The 23,688-nt window shown below is 41.3% G+C and overlaps 1 protein-coding gene across 2 annotated transcripts in view; it reads right to left on the reverse strand.

Moving 5' to 3' along the window:
• Positions 1-23,688, reverse strand: part of Gys2 (glycogen synthase 2) — a 36,000-nt gene that overhangs the window by 11,390 nt on the left and 922 nt on the right. For both annotated transcript variants that reach the window (XM_076568223.1, XM_076568222.1), the window contains exons 2-11: positions 17,468-17,649; positions 14,779-14,970; positions 12,935-13,117; positions 9,503-9,647; positions 8,318-8,435; positions 7,814-7,934; positions 4,876-4,982; positions 3,797-3,856; positions 3,291-3,369; positions 2,160-2,273 (exon numbers count right to left, since the gene is read on the reverse strand). In XM_076568223.1, coding sequence (XP_076424338.1) covers positions 2,160-2,273; positions 3,291-3,369; positions 3,797-3,856; positions 4,876-4,982; positions 7,814-7,934; positions 8,318-8,435; positions 9,503-9,647; positions 12,935-13,117; positions 14,779-14,970; positions 17,468-17,649 — 1,301 coding nt within the window. The remainder of the gene's footprint in view (positions 1-2,159; positions 2,274-3,290; positions 3,370-3,796; positions 3,857-4,875; positions 4,983-7,813; positions 7,935-8,317; positions 8,436-9,502; positions 9,648-12,934; positions 13,118-14,778; positions 14,971-17,467; positions 17,650-23,688) is intronic.

Below are 23,688 nucleotides of genomic sequence, written 5' to 3' on the forward strand. Positions count from 1 at the left end.
TTATACTCAAGGATAGAGGGAAAGATAAGTTATAAAGAACTTAGACTCTCCTTTTCCTTTCCTCCACTCTGTAACTCAAAGTCTCCACTCTGCATGCTTAACTTTGCCCTTTATCTCCAAATCTTGGGTCACATGGTACAGAGTTAACATGTACATTTTCTGTTTTCACACTAAACTGGTCCCTCAAGTCTTCTCCAGCCTTGTTCCCCACTGAAAGTTCTATTTGGTTCTCTCAACTGCTGATCCCTGTCTTATTAGTCAGTTTGTTCTCAACTTGAGCAAGAAAGAGAGGATGGATCACCTGTGACCTACACATGAGTTATCTAAGGGAAACAGACCCCAGGGGAGGCAAGATATTAGAACAGTCCTGTCCAGATTAGTTCATGCTATCCCCTCTCACCTAGAGGCAGTTACCACCTACCACACTTGCTTTTATTCCACAAGGCTCTGTAGTCCACACAACAACCAGAGTGTCCTGTAAAGATACTATTCATGCCTCTGCTCAAAAATCACACTTGACTCAAATAAAAATGTGTGCAGTGGTGTGCTGGTGTTCAAGAACCAATAAATCAAATCATAAATACCTACTTATATGTAAAATATCATAACTATATGATATTCTAGAAAGACAAAATTGTCAGGAGTTAGCAAACCACTGTTCAGTGGTGCACATGTAGAGCACAAAGAGTGTTTAGGACTTTCTATGTCATACTATAATGATACATATACATCACTATTCACTTGTCCAAACTCAGAATAAATGAAGCCAAGATGAGCCCCAATATGAAGGACAGATCTGGAGGGATAGCAACATACCAACTGAGTCTCAGTTCTAGCAAATGATTTGTGCCAGCGAGGGTGTTACAGAAAGGAGGTGGCGTCTGGATGAGACAGACACGCAGCAAATGAAATTGGACAATGGCTCCAGAACTAAAGCCTATTAGAGTGTATGCACAGGACTGGGAAGATGGAGGAATAATAAATCGTTGGCTGTACAAGTGTGCAGAAGAACCCACACAGAAACCAGATGGGGGGGATGGAGAGGTGGGTCGATGGATAAGAGCCCTAATCGCTCCACCAGATGAACAGGGTTAGAATTTCAGTACCCACATGGTGACCCATAACCATCTGCAGTTCCAATCAGAATATCTGATGCCCTCTTCTGGCCGCCTTGGGTACCAGGCATACACATAGTGCACAGTCATACATGCAGGCAAAACACCCATGCACATAAAACAATAATAAAAACATCACTCCATATGAAAAGAACTTGTTATAATAAACACACTTGCAGGGCCCTTGAGGTGCTCATCAGGTACAGGTGTGTGTCACTAAGCCTGACAACCTGAGTTTGATCCCCAGGAACCGAAGGTAGAAGCAGAGAACTGACTTCCACAAGTTGTCCTCTGACCCTTTCATGAATGACATGGCACTTTTCATCCTCTATCCCCCACACAAAATAAATATATGAATAAATATAATTTTAAAATAAAACGCATAAAAGAAAAAAAACACTTAAAAACATACCTCTTATCAGAGTCCTTTCCTAAAGTAAGTTTTAGAATATATTTTGATCATTAAAAAGTAGGTAATTTCCTTGTGCCTACTGGTAACACTGTGTGATTAAAACAAATGTTAGGATTAAAGCTCAGAGTTAACTAATGTCTAAGAGTAATTACCTAAAACAAGAAGCAGAATCCATTTTTTTAGAATTTCTTAAATATTTTTTCCAGAAGATGTTAAAACAATGAAGAGCTTGTAATAAATTCCCTCCAAAGTATATTTGATATAATTCTTTTGTTTGTATGTGTGCATGTGGGCATGGGGATACGAATTCTAGTGGGTGCATATGTATCTTAATGTTCCTGCATTTGTGTGCACATGTGTGTAGAGGCCAGAGCTCAACCTTGGGTGCTGTTTTTAAGGAGTTTTCATGCTACTTTTTGAGGCAGGGTCTCTCTTTGGCCTTGAGCTCACCAATTAGGCCCGACTGGCTTCCTGGGCACTGGATTATCAGCATGTGCCCAGCTTGTACCAGGGTGCTGGAGGGTGACCTCAGGTTCTCATGATTGCATGGCAAACATTTTACCAACTGAGTCTTTGCCTTGGCTTATTCTATGCAGTTTTGAAGCAGTTTATAACAAACCAATTCGTTTCACCTTGACTCTGTCTGCACGATTGTTGAAAAGTCCAATCCGTCTAATGGTGCTGAGGATGGGATCCGTGGAGTCATCAATCATGTTGTGAGTGGTCACAGGAGGCAAAGACTGTCTCTGAGGGAACAGGGGGAAGAAAATGTCAGTGGTGAGAAGCATAAATAAGTGTGACTCATTTCTGCAAAAGGCCATTGACATCTCATGCACTCTCTCTGTTTTCAGCCCTCTAAGATGACGCTGGTTTTGATGACTAAGCTTTGTGTATTGCAGGGGAAGAGAAAGAGTTCCAGAACTTTCTTCACAGACTGTGAACAGAAATCTTCCATTCCCCTCAGCCCCCTTGCAGCTACTGTATGAAAGGCCTGGATTTCATAACTGCTTCTGGATTTTTCTAGAATGTGCAGGAACTTTGGGATCTTCATCTAAGATGAACTTGATTCACTGCAACTGTCTAGCAAACCACATTATTAACAGGATGCCCATGCATGTCTAGTACTATATTACATTTTAAAACAACAATTCTGTTCAGCTGAGAAGCATTGGCATTTTCTCTACTATGGTGAGGATCCTGCACTTTCAGAGATTTTCACAAGTTTTTTTTTTTTTTTTGTTATAATGGACATAGTTTTTCATCTGAGTATATTGGTTCAAAAGGAATTCTGTAAATGGGTTCAAAGACAGACTTTGTAAGATTTCTAAAAAAAAAAAAAAAAAAAAAAGAAGAAGAAGAAATCCCTTAAAAACAATTCATAAAAGCACATACAAAATCATTCAAGTGACTATTTAAGAGTATGGTTTTGGGTGGGTAAAATGGCTCAGTGGTTAAAGGTTCTTGCTGCCAAGCCTGGTGATCTGAGCTCCATCTCTGGGACCCACATGGTGGAAAGAATCTAACTCCTTCAAGTAGTCCTCTGACTTCCACATAACTTCCACATGCCCCTCCACAAGTCTTCCACATGCCCTGTTCCACAACCACAACCACAAACATAAATGGAATGAAAAGAGAATATTTTTCCAACTCTCAGATGTGAAATTTCCTAATTTAGCAAATTCCTTCATATGAATGAAGAAAATACTGCCTGGGTTGATTTTAATGATCATGAGAAGTGGTAGGTACTTTTAAATTTTTCTTACCTGAGTTGAAAAAATGGCTCTCTTCATAATTGTTATGTCATCTCGATCCAAGATACTATTCATGTCGGGAATTTCTCCTCTGTGGCAAAAACAGTGTTAAAAATAAAAACAGCTGGCACTAGTTTAGTGTTTTCTAATTGACATTAGTTCATTTATTGTAATATTGTTATTTACTAAGATGTTAACACAAATTTAATATATGAATATTTATTATTTATTTACTACATTAAGTCAAGATATATTTGAACTCAAGCTCCTTCAGTCTCAGATTGATGTATTAATGAGTACCCACTGAATAAGAACCTGTGTGCATATATGTACACATGGTCTGCTACTTGCAAGCTGTTTACTGATATTGTCAAAGGTAAAATGCTAGTGCTCATACGACATCTGCAAAGGCTACAAATTCCATTATGTTGGGACAAAATTCGTGAAAAGTGACTAAATTGTGATGTGTGAATGGTGAAGACCTAAATGTTAGTGTGTAAGTTGTTCTAAGCACTTACCTCAATAACCCATCGTAGAGTTTCTTTCCAAACTTTTCCTTCATAGAATGCACGGTGTCCCTGTTTGACACAGACAGATTTCTAATTCAGATGCAATCATAACTTTTCACAGTCATCTTTGGGCGTTTGAATGAGAATGGCTTTCAGAGGCTCAAATATTTGCTTACTTAGTCCCTAGCTGGTGAGACTGTTTGGGAAGGATTAGAAAGTGTGGCCTTGTTACAGGAGGTGTGTCATTGGGGGTGGGCTCTGAGGTGTCAAAATGCCCATGCAGTTTGAGTGAGCTCTCTCTGCCTCGTGCTTGTGGATCAAAATGTAAGCTGTCAGCTACTGCGCCAGCACCATGCCTGCCTGCTGCCATGCTCCTCACCATGACGTTCATGGACTGCAATGCACTTGTGAACGCTGAATCAAAACTTTCCTTTATAAGTTGCCTTGGTTGTGGTGCTTTGTCACAGCAATAGAAAGGTAACTAAGGCATCATCTGTTGTGAAGGTGCTGTTGTCTCATCAGCGTTCCTTGAAGTTACAAGTATTTTTTTAATATGCCCTCTCCTATTATTTCCCCACTGTCTAATTTAGCTTGGTTGAGAAAAATCCAAGACTAAGGCCACAAGGCGTTTGAACAGCACAGAACGCTGGAACTCTTTTTCGCTCTCTTAGCTGGGGAATGGTTGAGAGTGGGGAGGGTCAGTGAATGGAGGTATAGACAGAGCATGTTAGTGAGATAAACAGTCAATAACTGATCTGGGCTGAGTGTAGAAGGAGTCATCATATTCAACCCCTTGCTTTGGTATACACTTTAAGTTTTCCCTGTAAAATATATCCAACCCATCTTTAATACCCATGTATGGATACTCGCTCATCCTGTGGTTGTTTGTTAGGATGTTTTTCGAGTACTGCCCACCATGTTACAGGCATTGCACAGTCTAATGCACCAGTTAGCCCCAGGAGAAGAGAACCACACATTATTTATGCTACATCAAAGAAACAAAGTTCAGGGACACAGCTCAGAAGTCACACACTTAGGCAGAACTCCCTTCACGTGTTGTCTGAGCAGGCTGACAAACATGAGATTACCACAGCTGCTTCCGCACCGCCTGGCCCTTCAGGGTTTCCACGTTGAAATTGTTTGTCTTGGCAGGCATGATGAAAAACACCACCACAGTGACGTTACTCTTGTGCATCTGAGAAGGGTTAGAAAACACAGTAGCGTCACCTAACGAAGACCAAAAAGCATCTGGCACGGGGACCTTAAGCCTGGAAAACAGTGTTTTCACGTGTCACAGGAGAGAAAGAATGCTGAGCTGTGAAACCTGACTTCCAATCAGGATTTGTCAGCAAAGAGTATTTCCACACCATTGGCCATTAACGTAGATAATAGTAGCTACTCATGTCATTGTGTTTTCCTGTGGCTAAAGAACACATGGGACTTGACAGAAAAAAAAAATCAAAATTCCTTCTTTAAAAGTTCAAAATTTAATGAGGATTTATTTCTTATTCTTCTAACTCTTTCTAATTTACTGATTTGTACAAATGGATTTTTTTTACATGTTTCTGTTACATGTCTAGATGGTCCATATGATGCATTTTGACTTTTAGGCCAAAATGTAAAGGAAGAGAGCAAGCATGTGCTTCACACTTTTGATGTAGCAGTATGTGCTGGGGCACTTTAAACACACAATTGCCTTCCATCCACCCTTATAATCACCAACCACAGTACATGTGATTCACTTCATTCTACTGATGATAAGGAAGCACAGTATGTAAAATATTTTATCTGAGTGCCCATAGCCTATTATGAACAAAACTAATATTTAAACTGATTTTTTTTTTTAACTTCTGAAATCTGTTTTCTTGTTCTCTTCCACAAATGCCTTAGGCCTCTCATCTCTCACAGGGAAATGACATATATCAAGCAGCTTTGGAGTAAAAGCCTAAATTCTAGGTAAAACTATGAGCACATGGATGTCCTTATGATGTAAATGATAGAACTGTGTCCTGAGTTTGGGACATCTTTCCATCAATTGTGTCTGGCCTCTTCCCTCTGAAACCTCACAGTCCATTCAGGAAATCTACAAAAGTCATGGGACACGAAGTTCACTGCAGGTGGCAGCCAATGCACTATCAAATAAGCTACATATTGTGTATTTTAATTTCTCTAAGTATTATAATTATCTTTTCTCTCTAACTTAATAACAGTATGTTTTTATTTACTTCACATCTACAAATAAAGTGAATATTTAATGACTGTATGGATTGATTTTTTTTAATAATGACCCTAAACATAAAACATGTTTGATACAGTTATATGCCTATTTACAAAGCATGCTTTAATGGATATATTCCTGGAAATATGAACAAAGATTATACCAGAATAATTGATTTCACTTTAATCTATTTTTGCAGATGGTATTGCTATTACTAATAACTTTCTTATATTGCAGTTTTGGGAAATCTTTCTGCATATTTGGTATAATATTTTTGCTAACAGAGGAAAAAAAGAACTATATTCCAGAAAAGCTTGGAGACAACAATACAGAACTCAGGAAAATCTAGATTGTCTCAGTATCTTTTTTTGTTTTAAACTAAATGTATACATGTGTGGGTGTGTGCACGTAAGCACGGAATCTGAGGAGGTCAGAAGAGGGCATTGGATGCCCCAGAACTGGAGTTACAGGAGATTGTGAGCTGCTATGTGAGTGCTGGGAACCCAGCTCTGAAAGAGAAGCATGTGCATTCAACCACTGAGTCATCTCCGTGACTCCCGAGGTCTCCGCGTCTCAATAGCACTCAACTTTTACACTGTGACATTTGTTCTGCATTTTAGTGTGATAGGATTGGAATATAAACCAATCACTGTAGTTAATAGGACATGACGCCATTTTCTATTGCTGTCTCCCCTGCCTGTGCTTCTCTGCTGAATTCACAGGGAACCTCTTTGTAAGGCCTGATCCTGAGCAAAGGTTATTTACTATGGAGAGTAGAACCCTCTTCATGGTTCCAGGTGAGGGAACACTTCAGAGATGGACAGTTGGAGATCTGTCAACTTAGAGAGCTGGTGTAGATGATAAAGGGGCGGAGGAATGAGTTTTTAAGATCTGTCCTGTTCTGTGGAAGAAAAGTACTGGGACACTTGACTGTTTCAATGCAGGAGGGCGACCACAGCTAGAACTGTCTGGATTTGGATTGCTAGGTGTGATGCCAAGGGTGACCATCAGGACACTGTATCATCATTCATGGGCTACATTTGGTTTGGTTTCTTTCTTTCTTTCTTTCTTTTTTATTTTTCAAGACAGGGCTTCTTTGTGTAGCCCTAGCTGGCCTCGAACTCACTCTGTAGACCAAGCTGGCCTGAAACTCGGTGATCTTGCTGCCTCTTGAATTCTGGGATTAAAGGCATGTGCTACCACGGTTTACATCTGGTTTCTAATAAATGATATATGGCTTTCAGTTTGCTTGACTTTGCTGTATCTGTCTTTCAATAAACTCCCGTTAAGGAAAAGAACTATTAAAATGTTTTTCTAACAGATAGCATGTATAGTATGAAATTCTGGTTTAAAAATGTACTTTAAAGTGTAGACAAAGACATATGCGAGTGACATGTAACTCAAATATGCAAATTGAGTAGGAAGAGTCATTTCCAGAATGACATCATTTTAAATGTTTTGTTACATTTCTCTCCTCCTCCTCTTCCCTCCCTCCTCCCTCTGGTGTGCGTGCGTGCATGCGTGCGTGCGTGCGTGTGTGTGTGTGTGTGTGTGTGTGTGTGTGTGTGCGCGCGTGCGTGCGTGCGTGTGAAGAGCACAGCTGCACAGTTTCCGGAGTCTTTCCCCATTTCCACCATGTAGGTTCTGGCATGGAAATCAGACCTTTAGCCAGTACCTCCACTGGCTGATCCATCTCATCTGCCCAAGGTTATCATTTTAAGATTTCAAAGTCAAATTTCCTCTTGAAAACTAACTTCTTCACATCCCACAGCAGAAAGGCCTTGTGCCTCAGCCCAGAGCTTTCTTACCCTTAGGAGGAAGTTGAGCCTGGATAAGGATTCCAAGAAGATGTCAGCCCCTTTGTTTGAGAATTCATACCTCCCAGCAATGAAGAGGAATAAAGTCTTTTCAAGATCAAAATCCAAATGACTGAAACAAAATAAAGCAATTTCTAATAAAATAGAACAAGAGCAACAAATTTCACAGCAGGAAGTCTATTCAAGCAGAAGGAGGCTGGGGAAAGAGAAGCACTTGCTATAGTGCACGGGAACATCTTGAAAAAGATGTGTGTGTATGAGTGTGTGTGTGTGTGTGTGTGTGTGTGTGTGCCTGTAAATGCCCTTGAAGGCAAGATGAGGGTGTCAGAACCCCTCCCCATGCTAGAGTTACAAGTGGTTATGAGCCATCTGATACTGTGCTTGGAACATAGCTCTGGTCTTCTGCAAGAGGAGTGTGTGTTCTTAAACACTGAGCCGCCTCTGCAGCACCCCCCCCCCCCGGGCTTTTTTTTTTTTAAATCAAGAAAAACATACCCATAAAAGTGACCTCGAACGAAATCCTGGATTCTGGCCTTGTACATGGCATGGAGATTTTGAAATTCATGCACTGCAGAAAACTTCTTAACATTCAAGCCATTGGGAGTAACTACATCTGGAAAAGCAAAATAAAAAAAACGGGGCTTGTTTCTGAGAGGTAATACACATTCTTTGTCACCTTTAATGTCAGAGGCATGTAACAGACAGACAGACAGAACCCTGAACGTGGTCGTTTCTTAAAACGACAATTTTGAGTTAGTGTGAGAGGGCAAACACACCAGGCTCAGTGGGTAAAGGGAAGTGGCCGCTGTGGCTGAATTTTCCAAGGTATTTGGAGGAGGGAGAAAAAACGGCAGCATGCAGCCCTTTGACAGGGCAGCCCCACAAACAAAAACTTCACTTTAGAACAGGAAAAAGCAAAGCATGTGTGTAAGCTCAGAGAGGAGCACTGTGGGCAGAGAGAAACAGGAAGATCAGGAGAGAAATAAGGACGTTGCTGGCCGAGCTCCTTTGAGAACCACGAGTGTAAGAATGAGTCTGCACTGATTGGGTTTTGTCAATTTACTAGCATATCTGGGAAGAGGGAATCTTAATTGAGAAAATGCCTCTGTGAGATGGGTCTAAAGCCAAGCCTGCAGTCCATTTTCTTGATCAGTGATGGATGTGAGAAGGCCCAGCCCACTCTGGGCGGTGCCACTTCTGCAGATGGTCCTGGGAGGTATCAGAAAGCAGACTGAGCAAGCCAGGAAAAGCAAGCCAGCAAGCGGCGTTCCTTCGTGGTTTCTGTTCCTCCCTGTTTCTGCATCAGTTCCTGCCTTGACTTCCCTTAATGATAGATAGACTGTGATCAGCGATAAGCTGAAACAAAGTCTTTCCTCCCCAAGTTGCTTTTGGTCGTGGTGTTTATCAACAATAGAAACCCCATTTAAGACGGAGTCCGAGAGAACCCCAAATCCAAGGGAACATTTGGAAAGAACAGAGTCTAGCCCGCCACACTGCCGATGTTCTGTCTTTGTCGTTTTTTCGCCTGTTCCGTTGTTTGACAAAACGTCTTCACTTATTGAAGACCCTCCACCAGACACCCAGTAATCTCTGAAAGCAAAGGAACTGCAGGCAAGGTCTCCGAGTTAAGCAAGGCTGCTGCGGGTGTTAGGAGGCGGCAAACCCAGCCTCCGTAATTACCAGGCTTCCGCTTCAGCATGTGCTCTGCCTCGATGGCCGTGATTTCTGACACCGTGGTGAACACATGCGTGCAGTGCACAGAGGCCCGTTCCATGCAGTAGCGGTGATAAATCTGTCTCTCCCCTGCCTCTTTGTCTATGTCGAACTGTGAAAGACAAACACATGTTCCTTGCACAATCCTCTTCACAAGCAAAACAAAATCCTTAGTTCACAAGTGGTTCTTCCTCAGAGCTGATTGAAGTTATAATAATCTCATCAAAGGACTAATATCAAGCCATTTGCTAAAGTATAAAATTGGTATTTTTAAAAGTACTGATAGCTTCATGTCTTCCAGACTGCTGTTTCATCCCCTATAAAATTTTGACATTTTGTTGCATGTTTTCTTATTCCACAGTTTTTAAGTATAAAGATAATTCTAGCCTCCAAGGATTGCATATTTTACCATAAACAATGAATCATAATATAAAAACGGCAGTGTAGTAGAGTCATGCAGCAGAAGCATGCTGGGCCCATGAAATAAAAAAAAAAAAGGTTTAAAAAGAAAAAAAACCAAAACAGGGTGCTGGGGCTGGAGAATGGCTCAGTGGTTAAGAGCATTGACTGCTCTTGCAGAGGATCCAGGTTCGACTCCCAGCACCCACATGGCGACCCACAACCATCTGTAATTCCTGTTCCAGGGGACCTATTACACTCTTCTGGCTTCAGAAAGCACTAGGCACACACATGGTGCATGGATATACGTTGTGGAGGCCCACAAAGGTTTCCTTGTGAGATCTGAGCTTGCTTTACCCAGCAGAGCTGCATTAGAGGATTGCTTGACCATGTGCACGGTTACTAGGTGACTGGAAGGGTCTACACTTGGCTGAGCTAGGAGGGAGGTCTTTTGTTCCACCCCTTGGCATTCCTATAAATAATACCCCTTCAGAAGAGACAGAGGGGCCGGTGGATAAGGATCCAGGCCCTCCCAAGGCCATCCTGTGTTTCTATCTGTATCTCTCCCCTCTATCCTTCTATCTAAATCTCTTATCCCTCACTCCTCAAGAGTACCCTGAGGTAAAATGTGAGAGCCGGTCTCCCAACTGGCCTCCCATGATACATGTAGGCAAAACACCTACACTGATAAAATAAAATTAAAAAAATGAAACAAAGCTGACACTAAACTTGACACTCAACGTTTGGATAATTACTATCCTATTTAATTTGCTGAGAGAGAAAAGTTGAGTGATTTTTTTCTTGGTTATATACTCCAAGTTAATTTTACTTCAAATAGGTAGTATGTTAGATTGTGGGTACATCTGTCACTCTTGATATCATTTTTAATACAATATTTTTTATAAGATTTTGTACTTGCATTCTGGATATTTCAGCTAAAAACAAACAAAAACAAAACAAAAACCCAGAAACCAAATCCTCAGTGAATGAACCCTTAAACAACTGGACTTCTTCCATTTCCCTTACTCAGTATCATCTCTCACAAAGCTTCGTGCAACGCTGGCATTGTCTTAAAATAAGACAAATTTATATACAGCATCATGGGACGCCTCTAACACGGTGTTCAGCTCTGCTGTTCACTGTCTGCTGAATTCTCAAAAAACTCATGTGTTCTGTCTTCATTATATAGAAGGGGAAACTGAATCTTTCAGAGGTCAGGAAACTTGCCCAGGGTTACATTTCTATTAAATGTCTTATCTGAGAAATATAATTTGATATGTTTATATATTGCCTAAATCTAAATCTAGTGTGAGCTCGGGATCTCCTATTGTAAAAAAAAATGTTTATGAATATAGCTTAAAGTTTAATTTTTGACTACTTGTTATCCACTAGTGGCTGGCAGGACCACTCACTAGAATGATGGGCTTGAAACACATATTGTATATCTAAACATACTTGAGATATGTAGTCATCATTGAAAGCATAATGTTGTAATTATTTAATCAAAAGACTTGTTAAAATCTATCTCTGTATTATAATGTGTTTATTCTTAAATAGGACTACTCATTATTCATGATTAGATTGTATTGATTGTTGATCTATAAGACCACAAAGCACTCTGGGATGAAGGATTCTATGAGCCGCTGTAAGATCCGGGCCTGACCTTCTCAGCACACACTGCTGAGCCGCTCACCACAGGTCCCTGGTTTGTCCTCATTAGTTGAATGTTACCATACATTGTTTGCAGGTCTCCTTGGTCCCCTGACTTTCTGAATCCCTTGTTGACTTATTGGAAGCCTGGGTCTCAGCTTGGGCTGACCTTTTTGTAGTACTGCTCTCATTAGCATCACTGTCTGCTCTGTTAGAGGCATTCAGAAGGCGTTTTCTCGCATTCCAAATGTGCTCCAGACAGCGGCATCAACTTCCCAGGCTACTGATTATAATTCACGAATGTTCATCCATGGATACACACATTCTGATTCATAGGATCCCAGATCTTTTAACTCTGGGTAAGTTTTTTAAAAACTCAAGTTTTCAACTTCCTAATTTTCCCAATAGTGAAACCAAACCTTTAAGCCCTAAACTGATAAGTAAAATAGATATCAAATACACATTGTTTTAGTTTATGGCCATCAAATGTGTGCTGTTGATAATCTTTCTGACTTTATAGTATAAGAGATGCTTTGGGGCTTTAGAGGCAGCTCAATGGTTAGAGGAATGTACTGCTCTTGCAGAGGACCTGAGTTCAATTCCCAGCTACTCGCTTGAGCAGTTCACAATGTGTAACTCCACCTCCAGATGATTTGATGTCCTCTTTTGGCCTCCAAGGGCACTTGTACATATCTGGCATACACTCACACAGACATATAAATGAAATTAAAATTGAGAATATACCTTTATCATGCCAATTTAACTGAAAATTGAAGAAAGATAAAAACTGAGTGACCTGAGGTCACAGAATTGGGCAATCTCTAAAATGAGCAAGCATAAGCCATCAGGTGCCCACCACCATGTCTGGTGACATCTGCTCACTGGCCCCGTAAGCACCTCACCTGTGCACTTCAGAATTCCAGAAAGATGCTGAGGCATTTGCCTGAAGTGTTTTCCAATAAATAAAACATGTAGAGGATAAAGAGATAAGGCTCAGGTTAGGGGTCTACCTAAGATCCCAGTTATCTACCTGCCAATCATCAGACCTTGAATCTGGGGAGGAACAAGATCTTATGCCTGGCAGTACAGTGTCTCCCTCCTATTACGCCCATCTGGATCCATGTCTTCAGAGAGGGAGCATAACTCAGGCTCTCTACTCCACTGCACTCTGAGCAAAGTTAAACTCTCTCTACCTCCTTCACCCAGGGGAAACTGCTCCATGAATTTTGATTAGCTGAAAGGGCATTGCTGCCATGTGATTGTTAGCTGAAATGTGGAGATCAATATCTTTCATCCTTGGGCTTCAGTGAGCTGAAAGAAAGGGACAAGCGGGGCTGGTGGGTGGTTTACCTTGTCAAGCTGGTTGTAGAAGTCAATATTTGCTGCACAGAGATACCGCCCAAGTAGTGTGGCATGGGTTGTAAATATTGTGGCGATGGGGAGTTTCCTGGCACGAGAAAGGACTAGCCCAGTTCCAGCCTGCCATTCATGGAATTGGGCAATGACATGTTTACCGTCTGCATGATCTGTCACCTGCATCAGGAGAAAAGCCTTTAGAAATGTGATTAGTGATGCTTGGTCTTGAGCGTTGCCCACAGCAGAAGGACAGATGTGAGGTGTATACATTGTATCTCTCTCAAAGGGGTCTAAACAAGAAGCATGTGGACTTAGCAAGAGGAAGTAGGATTCACTGACTCATTGGTCAAGTCCATATGTTTTTATGTTTAATCCTTCCTTTTAGTAATGGGTCAGATTTATTTTTGTATCCACAGAATAAATACAAATAGTATTAATAAATAATAAATATCAGTTATACTATTAATAACTTGAATAAACATGCAATAGATAGTAATATTCATTGAGTAAGTAACTCAATAACAGAAGTAATACCTTTGAAGAAATCAAGGGAATCCAGTCTGCTCACATGAGCTTCTTTCAAAAATATACCACACACAAATCTCTGCATGTAAATATTCCTCCAAAGACATGCACACTGCACACACAAATACACTACCACACCAAACACACACAAATATACCTTCACAGTCAGCATGTGCACATCACATACACCCAACAAACACAACACACAAATACACCCCCACACCAAACACACACACACAGCACACATACCTTCCCACATAAATACACCCCTCACCAAACACATATTTACCACATACACCACATACATACGCACACATAAATATTCCCCCCCACCAGATACACACACACACACACACACACACACACACACACACACACACACACCTACACACCTACACCAAACATATGCACAACACATACACAGTGTTGGCTGGTCTCCAACTTGGGGCTATGGCTCAGGCAGAGTTATAGAGGAAGAGTTGGTGGCACTTACTGATGCCGCAGGACTGCATAGCTGTCATTATGGCAGACTTTTTCCATATCCCTAACGTCTTCCCATCTACTACCACTAAGAAGCTGCCTGCCCACCTTCTCCAGTCAGCCCTTGATGAGTATTGGATAGGACCTCATCAGACAGATCTGTTAAGGGGAGCACCATCACAATACTATGCCCTTAGCTCCCCTCCTCACTAGGGGTCCCCTTCCTTAAGATCTGACTTTTGTGTTAGGTATAACTATCTGGAGGTGAAGAGAGGCATGCACAGAGATCCTACTACTGTACTTTGAGAAGGAAAGAGAATAGAGGCTGGGCTCATTTAACAAACTGGCTTCCAGTGTTCTTCCTCTGTGTACCTCTGGATTAATCTGTTGCTAAGGCTCCTGGGTAGCTGCTGAGGCCACTTCAGCCCTTAGTGAATAGAAATATCAAGAAGTCACTGTAAGTGCACCTGCACTCATACATAGACAAAATGGAATGTTTCAAGTCTTTCCTGCTGTCTAGAATTTATATGTATTTTTCATGAATTATATCTCTTTTATACATATAGTTTGCACATCATATATATACGCAGGCAATATAGCTAGATGTTTTATATACACAATTTCATTTAAATGTTACCTGAGATAAATAGTAATAAATATTACTATTCGGTTGCAAAGGTTGGCACATAATTGAGGAATGGCTAAGTATTTCCTTGCAATCCCTTTAAAAATGCATTATGACAATCAAAAGAAGCATTATCTCCAAATTTTTAGGTCATTGCTGGATCCTCAGTGGGCTGCCCTCTGTCCTATCACTATATAGCAAACCGTACCTCTTTTAAGAACCAGGCAGTTAAAGACCCAAATATAAGCATGTCGTTGGCTTCTCGGTCATGGTGAGGGATGCCAACACCACATGCTTCCCAGAAGTCACCCTTCCACCTGTCCAGGTTCCATGCTGAAGAGCTTATGTCAAAGAGCACCACGTAGGGACTCCCTTCTATCAGCCATCTTCCAAAATACACCTGATATGGAAGGAAAACATGGCCATTGTCTTATAAGCACAACATAAGAGAAGAATGTGTATTTGGGTTTAGAAGAAGCAAACATGATTTGGAGAGGGTTGTGATCTGAATGTGAACTGTCCTCTACAGGGTCATTAGTTTGAACATGTGGCCCCAGCTGTTTGTACTGTTTAGGGAGGTTGTGGAACTTTTAGGAGGTGGAGCATCACTAAAGGAAGGTCTTGAATTTTTATAGCCTGTCCTGTCTGCTGCCACATCTTCCCTGCTCTGATGGACTATATCCCTCTATAATTGCAAATCAAATATGCCCATTCTCCCTTACTCTTGTCAGAGAATTTTATCACAGCCACAACAAAGAAATTAAGACAAAGAATAATGGCAGACCAAGTGTTAATGTGAAATGTTTCCTCAAAGATAAAGCTCATGTATCAGACTTTTTCTTTTGTGCCACCAACCAGCTTCCAAATTATGACACAGAGACTTATTATTAATTTTGAATGCTCATTCTAGCTTGGCATGTTTCTGGATAGCTCTTTTAATTTAAATTAACCTGTTTCTCTTTGTCTACTTCTCCTCAGGGCTTGTTATCTTTCTTCCTTCTGTACCTCGTCCTTTCACTGCTTCTCTGTGTCTGGCTGCCTGGCGTCTGCCTGGCTTCTGGCCCCAGTATGTCCCTCATTCTCTCTTCCTTCTCTCTTTTTTTCTTTTTGAGCCTAGATTTTTCCTCCTGTTTATTCTCTCTGCCCACTGGCCCTGCCTATCCTTTCTTTGCCTAGCTATTCGCTATTCAGCTCTTTATTAGACCAATCAGGTGCCTTAGGCAGGCAAGGTGAGACAGATGTGACATATCTTTACATAATTAAACACACATCCTTACATCATTAAACAGATGCAGTGTAAGCAAATGCAACACACCTTTATACAGTTAAAGTAATATTCTGCAGCATAAACAAATGTAACATATCTTTGCCTAGTTAAAATAATATTCCACAAAAGCTCATATGTTAAAAGTCTTTGGAAGTTGTTTTTTTTTTTTTTTTTTTTTTTTTTTTTTAGTTTTTGATATATAAGAACCATACCATCTGAAAATAGTGATAATTTGGCTTTTTCTTTTCAATTTAGATGCCCTTTCTTTCTGTCTCTAGTCTTATTACGCTGGCTAAGATAGCTAATGCTAGGCTACATAAAAATAGTCAAGTTTTCATAAGTTTCTTGTTTTAGATCTTAGAAAACTTTTAGCTTTTGGACCATACAGGTACTAACTGACTCAATGGATGAATTCATTCATGAATTGACAACTAAGTAGCTATAAGAATATGGGGCATTTGAAAGGTATTTTATCCACCTGTAACCTTTCCTTGTTGCTCTTTGCTTGTGTCTACTATGAGCTGAGCAACCACTAACCCATATTTCTATCACTATAATATTCCATCTCACTAAATTCCCAAAGCCAGCTAAGCACAGCCTAAAATCATGAACCCAAAATAGATAATTTTCTCCTGTGGATTGTTTCTCAGATACGTGTCACCATGACAAAAAGTGTGATTGACACATCAAGCTACACACAAAGAGCAGTGATAACATCTGATGTTTGAGATTGAAGCTGGAGGGAGCGCCCATTCATCTGTGTGTCATCTCCAAATTCTGTTCTCATTAAGTGAGGTAATTTGAAAATTGGGTGTCTGGATCATGCAATTTCTGCTTTTCTGTCCCTTATCACCTTCTTGTGACTCTGAGTTCATAGATACTGGGTTTAATATCATATGTGAGAAGCATCTTGTTATGTAATCCAGTCTGGCTTCCAATCTGGGATCCTTCCACTTTAGACTATGAAGTGCTGGGAGGACAGGCGTTTGCCACCATGTGGCTAGTCTGGGAGTTCTGCCTGAATGGATATTTGTGTGCTGTGTATGCCTGGTTCTCAAGGAGGTCAGAAAAGGCTGTTGGATCCCCTGGTACTGGCATTACAGATGTTTATTCCCTAACTTCCTTCTTGTCAGGATATCACAGCAACAAAATATATTATTTTACTTTGTGCAGTTGTAAGGCTCTGACCTAGGGCCCCATGGTTTCATGCATGCTAGCCAAGTACTCTAACATTGAACTACATCCCCAGCCCTATCACAGCAAAAGAAAAGGAACTACTGTAGAAACAGTTTGGGCCAAAGCTTACTCTTAGTCAGTAAACTACTACTGAATAATGTCACCAATGCCTGTGACTCCGGGCACAATTTATGTACAACTTTTTAAACTGTCTCAACTGTCAATCTTCCTGGGGCTCCCACTCATTATCCTGTTAGAAAATCTCAGCTTTCACAAGGTGCCTCAAATGCACTCTATAAGAACAACCATTGCCTTTCTCTAAACCTGCTCTTCTTCCCTAGCTAGGTGGATGGTCTTGTCTTCTCTTGTGAGTTGCTGGAAGGTGTGTGTGGTCTGCTTCCTGACAACTGTTCATTGAGAGTTACAGAGGGAAGGGACAATTGGGATCTTTTACCTGGCATCCATGTTTATTCATGGCGTCCATGGCTCTTCTAACAGCATCATTGATGGGCTCACACTGTTCTACTTGCGTCTTCATATTATGCTCAAAATACGGACCTATTAGAAAGTAGTTTTCTCCCCATTCATCTGCTGTTGTTTTGGCCTTGGTCTGAATCACAGTATAGATGCCCCCAACTGTGAAGGAGAAAGCTTCCCATTATTATTCCACTTGGTAATACAAGAGATGAATTACTACTTATTACTGTACTATTTAAAGTAGCATTTCACTTAACTTTTTTAAAGGGCAGGATTTAAGATATTTTGAAGAGTTAAATTCTGGGCCTATTCTAAGTCACTTGATGTGTTTCTCATAGGTTTCACAGAACACTATAGGAATATCCCTGTTTATTTTACATATGAGTAAACCGAGGCACAGAGAGACTTTGTGATGAGTCTGTCATCACATGGGGTTGGTTGAGTTGGGATTCCAACTCAGTCTGACTCCACAACCTCCAGGCAGCAGAGAAAGATCATAACTCAAGACCCACATGGAGCAACGAATTGATAGGCCTTTAGAAGTCACAGAGGGGAGACAGATAAAGGGGAAATGAGCACTTTCATGAAGAGATTAATAGCATTGGGTTTCAGAAGATGTGACGATGGAATGTTTTATGTTGTGGTCTCAGAAACCCACATGGAAAACAGGAGCTAAATGAGATAATTTGGGAGTAAGTTTTCTTAAAAAAAAAAACTTTTAATTACATTATTATTTTTATGTACAAGGCGGGTATATGTGTCATAGCACATGTACGAAGGTCAGAGAAAAAAATTTGCATACGTTGGTTCTCTCCTTCCACCTTGTGGGTCCCAAGGATTGAACTCAGGTCACTGAGTTTAGTTACAGGCACATTTATCTCCTGAGCCACCTTGCTGTCCCTGGTTAAACTTCTGTGTTTGTGTGGAGGGGTGTGAATGTGTAAGTATGTGTGCATGTGTGTGAGTATATGTGTGTGAATGTATGCACATGTGTGTGAGTATATGTATGGATGTGTGTGTGTGTGCATGTGTGCATAAGTGCATGTATATGTGTGTGCATGTTTTCTATACACTTTTGGACTAACAAAAAGGATCCAAGTGACTTACAAATTTCAGAGCCACAGCTTTTCTTTCTATTTTCTAAATAGTCACATTTTTATGGGGTGTATGTGACATTTCAGTATGTGTACATTAGCAATGCTGAAGTCAGGGTGAGAGTGCCCACAGTAACACTGCACTCAGGCAGAAAGCCTGAAAGTTCTCTCTGTAAGATCTAGGTAAGAAAATGCTCCAATATTCACTACTTCTATTCAATCTAGTGACAGGAACCTCACCAGAGCAGCAAGACACGAGGAAGAAATGACCAGTTTCCAAGCTGGAGAAAAGAAAGTCAGATTGTTGCTGTTTGCAGATTACATGATCTTATATCTAGGAAATCCCAAAAACTTTGTAAAAAAAAAAAAACCCTACTAGAACTAACAAATCAGTAAAGTTACAGGATTCAAAGTTCTCATACAGAAGAGTAACATTTCCATATGCCAAAAGCAATTTACTTGTAAAGAAATCAAGAAAGCATTTCTCTGTACAATACAATAAAAACTTTAACACGTAACAATTAATTTAACCAAAAAAGTGGAAGAACTATACCATTAAAACTATAAAACATCAATAAAATAAACAAAAAAAAAAAACAGAAAAGAAAGATACACCATATTCACACATTGGAATAATCAAGATTGTTAAAATCTCTACACTATTTAATTCAGTATCTTGAAATTCCAATGCCATTTATTATAGAAATGTAAAATACAATCCCAAAATTCATATGCAAGTACAAAGATCTTCAATAGCCAAAGTAAACTTGAGACAAAACAATAAAGCCAGGGTCTGGAGAGACAGCTCAATAGTTAAGAGCTGCTCTTCCAGAGGACCCGAGTTTGATTCCCAGCACCCACATCAAATTGCTCACAACCACCTGTAACCACAGCCCCAGAGGCTCAGACAGCCTCTTCTAGTCTCTACGGACACATTCACACATATGGCTGTCTTGAAAAACAAAACAAAATAAATAATTAAATAAAACAGAAGACAGGGGAACCAATGGAATAGAATAGCAAGCCTAGATATTCAACCACACAGCTGTATCCTTCTGACAAGGATGAAAAGAACACATGATGGGAAAAGGCTGTTATGTCAGTGAATGATTCTGGCAAATTTAGGTGTCTGTGAGAACCACAATGGAATTAGGCCATTCACCCAAAAACTCCATCCCAAATGAATCCAGTACTTAAACTGAGATATGAAACCACTGGAAGGAAACACAGAGGACAGTCTTCAGAGCGGTGGAACAGATGAGGATGTTGTGGGTGAGACCCTCAGAGCACAGCAAACAACTAAGCTCACAGCAACCAGCAAAAGAAGCAGCTGATGGAGTAAGTGGAGGTTTGTACAAGATGCGGTTTGCTGATTATTAGTCTCCTAAAGACTTAATGTCAATTTGGTTGATATAGTTCAATAGTGAATCATCACCACCATATGGTGAGCAGCAAACCTAAATAGACATTTCTCAAATAAGCTGTTGTTCTTACATCAATCCCTGAGCCATCTGGAAATCTGATATAAATACCAGGTCCTCATCTCAGAAAAAGTCTTACATTAGGCTGGGGAGAAGGCCCAGTCAGTAAAGAGTTTGCTATGTGAGCATGAGGTCCTCGCCTGCACCAATATGCAGGGTGTTGGCACAGACTCACGATCCTCACAGGAGAAGTGGACAGGCAGAAGCCAGACAGTCTAGCCTCATCCAGCCACTGAGAGACTGTCTTAAAAATCAACCCTTACAGCTGTGTACCAAAAAGCTAGCACATCAGTCCCCAGTGGACATTTCCAAACACAGACAATCTTGGTTAAAATCAGTGGTGGCAAAACAAGAAAAGGCATGAATGTGAAGGGGACCTGTAGGGACAGGGGAGGATGATGGGTGGGTGAGAGTAAACAGAATATACATGTACAGAATTGTTAAAGAACAAATTTAATTCATGAAAAATGCATTAGAAGTGAAGGACAAATGATGTAATCTGATACAGTTGGAGATTATCATGAGGAAAACTGACCAGACTCGGGATGACAAACATTGCACATTTTCTGTCATTTGTGGATCTTAGGTTTATCTCCATGAGGTTATAGTTTGTCAGGAGTTCCACGGTCTAGTCCTGGCCAGTCTCTCATCTCTCCACAGACCCCTGCCTTTTCCCTCAGGACTGTAAGTAGGACATACTATGCATCTTGGTCTGCACACCGTGAGTCTTGGGGAGTCTGGTTCTCAGACACAACACTCGCTCTGAACTGTTGCCTCCTTTACTTGTCTTTGCCCCACTGTGGTTCATCCCGAAGCTCTCAGCACAGCTGTCTCTCCACTAGACAGCTTTCCATTAACTCTAGAGTGGGCTGGGAGCCTCACTACCAACCCATGGTACAGCCCACAACCTTGTTCTTCTGCCCTGACACCCATCACACTGGATGACAAAATGCAGTCATGACCATCTTCCCGCAAGCCCGTGCACTTCAGAGGACTGAACAGATTCTGCAATGTTCAAGACTGTCTGGCCATTCTCCCAGTGCCTGACACCTAGTAGACACTTGGTGCTTCTTATCAAACAGTAGCTGGAGAGGTGTAATAATAAACGGATGAATGAATAAAAAGCAACCATTTGAGGATAGCGTGGACAAGTAGGAATAATTGTTTTGAGGCCTGAGCATAGTATATGATAACTGCAATTTCTTCACATGCTGTGTTTCCCACATTTGTGTTATTCACTGGAAAATCCCGGCACTGAAGAGTTATTTTTCCCCCATCAAATGTCTTTTGTCGGGCTGGAGAGATGGCTCGGGGGATAAGACCACTTGTTCATTTCCCAGCACCCACAACCATCCATAACCCCATTTACAGAGGGTCAGATGCCCTCTTCTGGCCTCCATGGACACTTCGTGAACATGGTACAGTGACCTACATGCAGGCAAGCACTCATACACACACACCTAATAGAAAAGAAACATTTTTTTTCAAAAGTGCTGTTTTCTTGGCTATGAATACATTTCTTGTTCGCCACAGATCACTGTAGGATGGCCAGAGCATGCTGTATATTCATTTTATTCATGAAGCACCCGATGTATAAAGATCCTAAAGTTCTTTTGTTTTTGTTTTTGTTTTTGCCAAAGCTTAAAAAAATCTCTGATATTTGACAGTCAGTCAGAGTTTTTTCTTCTGTGGAGCATTTCCTTAGACAGTGGACATTGTGATTAGTTGTTATATGGATTTGGAAACGACAAAAGTGTTTTTCCCATCTCTACCATTTGTGTAGTCACTGGGTGCCTGCCCCCATGTGTCTTTTTAGCTATGAAGTGGGGAGGGGTAGGTTCATGAACTCTAAGATTCCTCATATCACAGCCACAAACTGCACAGGACTACAGCCTCAAGCTAGGTTTTTAGAAGGAGCTACAGTAGCAACAAGTTGTCAGGGATGGCTCGAATCACTATTTATCTAAGTAGAACTTAACGAAGTTAGATTGATTAAATATATGCTGAAAATGTCCACATGAGTAGATAGCATTTTTTAAAGCCAATTAACAGGGTCTGAGAGATGGCTCAGTGGTTAAGAACATTTGCTGCTCTTCCTGGGTACAATTGCAGCTCTCACAGGGCAGCTCACAGCCCTCTGTAACTCCAATTCCAAGAGAACAGACACCCTCTTCTGGCCTTTACTGCACATGCAGGCAAAACATTCATACATATAAACAAAAATAAATAAAAATGTTTTTAAAAATAAAAAAGCCAATTGAACAAGTTCTATATGCCAGGGACCTCTCTAGAGCCAGAGATCTGCATGCATGTCACATAGGACCCATGGGACTCCAACTCCCGTGAGTGATCTCCTCTAAGGCCCCATTCATGTTTGTTCAATGGAAAGAAGAGCCCTGCTGGCATCAGGGGTCTGTGCATGGCTCTTCAGGACTGACGCCCAGCACTAACCACCCCAGCTCTCCCCCTCCAAAAGCTCTCTCCTTGACTTCCCTCATACTCCACAGAGAAAATCCTTGTCTCCAGGGACACCCAGGCTCCTGTGTAGTAGAGGTGGCCCAGTTCCCAAGAGCCCCAGCCTTATTCAGAAACTGGAGAGAATGAATTAGTGACTGGAGAGGGGGCTTTCAAAGAGCTGTGGATATAACACCCCCCTTCTCTGCGCTAAGGTGGGGTTCTCTCTGCCCCTCCTTGTTAATACAGAGGAAGAGGAGTCTATTCTCTGAGCTTCATCTGGGCATTTCTAAACAGAAGCGCCCACTGCTAACCCTTCTTTCACGTATTTCCTAAATGTGTACCAGAGAACTTTGGACAGTCACCATGAAGTGGAAACCAGGACAGAGTTCAAATACAACTCTATGTGTGTGTGGGGGGGGGGTGGCACATGGTGCACGTGGTGCACGTGTGGGTACATGTTCCTGTGGGTGCACGTGTGAGTGCATATGCGTATACACAGGGAGGCCAGAGGTCAACAAAGGGCTGTTCCTCCCGGCATTGCTTTTTGAAACCGGGGCCCTCACCCTGGAGCTTAGCAGGTCTGCTAGGCTGATGGGCCAGTAAGCCTCTGGGGTCCACTGGTGCCCCCTTCTCCAGCCCTGGGACAATAGGCATGTGCCACCACACCCAGATTTTTCACATGAGTTCTGGGGATAGAACTTGGGTCCTCAGGCTGGCAAGATCAGCATTTTACTGGGTTAATTATCTCACCAGGCTCAGCAAATATAATTCTAACTCTGACACTGTACTGACTCTCAACAAGGGCAAGGAAGAGACGGAATCCTCATTCTCAGCTCCCATCTTCAAATTGCAAAGGTTGTTGGTACCATTCACCCACCCATCTCTCTGCCTGGTTTTGTATGATCTTGGGGAATTCAGCCTTCAAAATCCAGTCACCTGCTACTATTCCACTGAGAGTTTTAAGCCAGGTGAGATGGCACACACCTCTAGTCCCAGCACTTGAATCTCTGTGAGTTCCAGGCCAGCCACAACTGAACATCAACCCCCTGTCTCAGCACCCCTAAACTAGAAGACATCAATCTACAGGAATTAGTTTCCATACAGTCTTATAAATATCTGTATTAGAAAAATCATTTAGATTGACTTCATGTTAAAAGCATTTTTTT

Source organism: Peromyscus maniculatus, chromosome 3 (assembly GCF_049852395.1).
Source record: "Peromyscus maniculatus bairdii isolate BWxNUB_F1_BW_parent chromosome 3, HU_Pman_BW_mat_3.1, whole genome shotgun sequence".
NCBI lineage: Eukaryota > Metazoa > Chordata > Mammalia > Rodentia > Cricetidae > Peromyscus > Peromyscus maniculatus.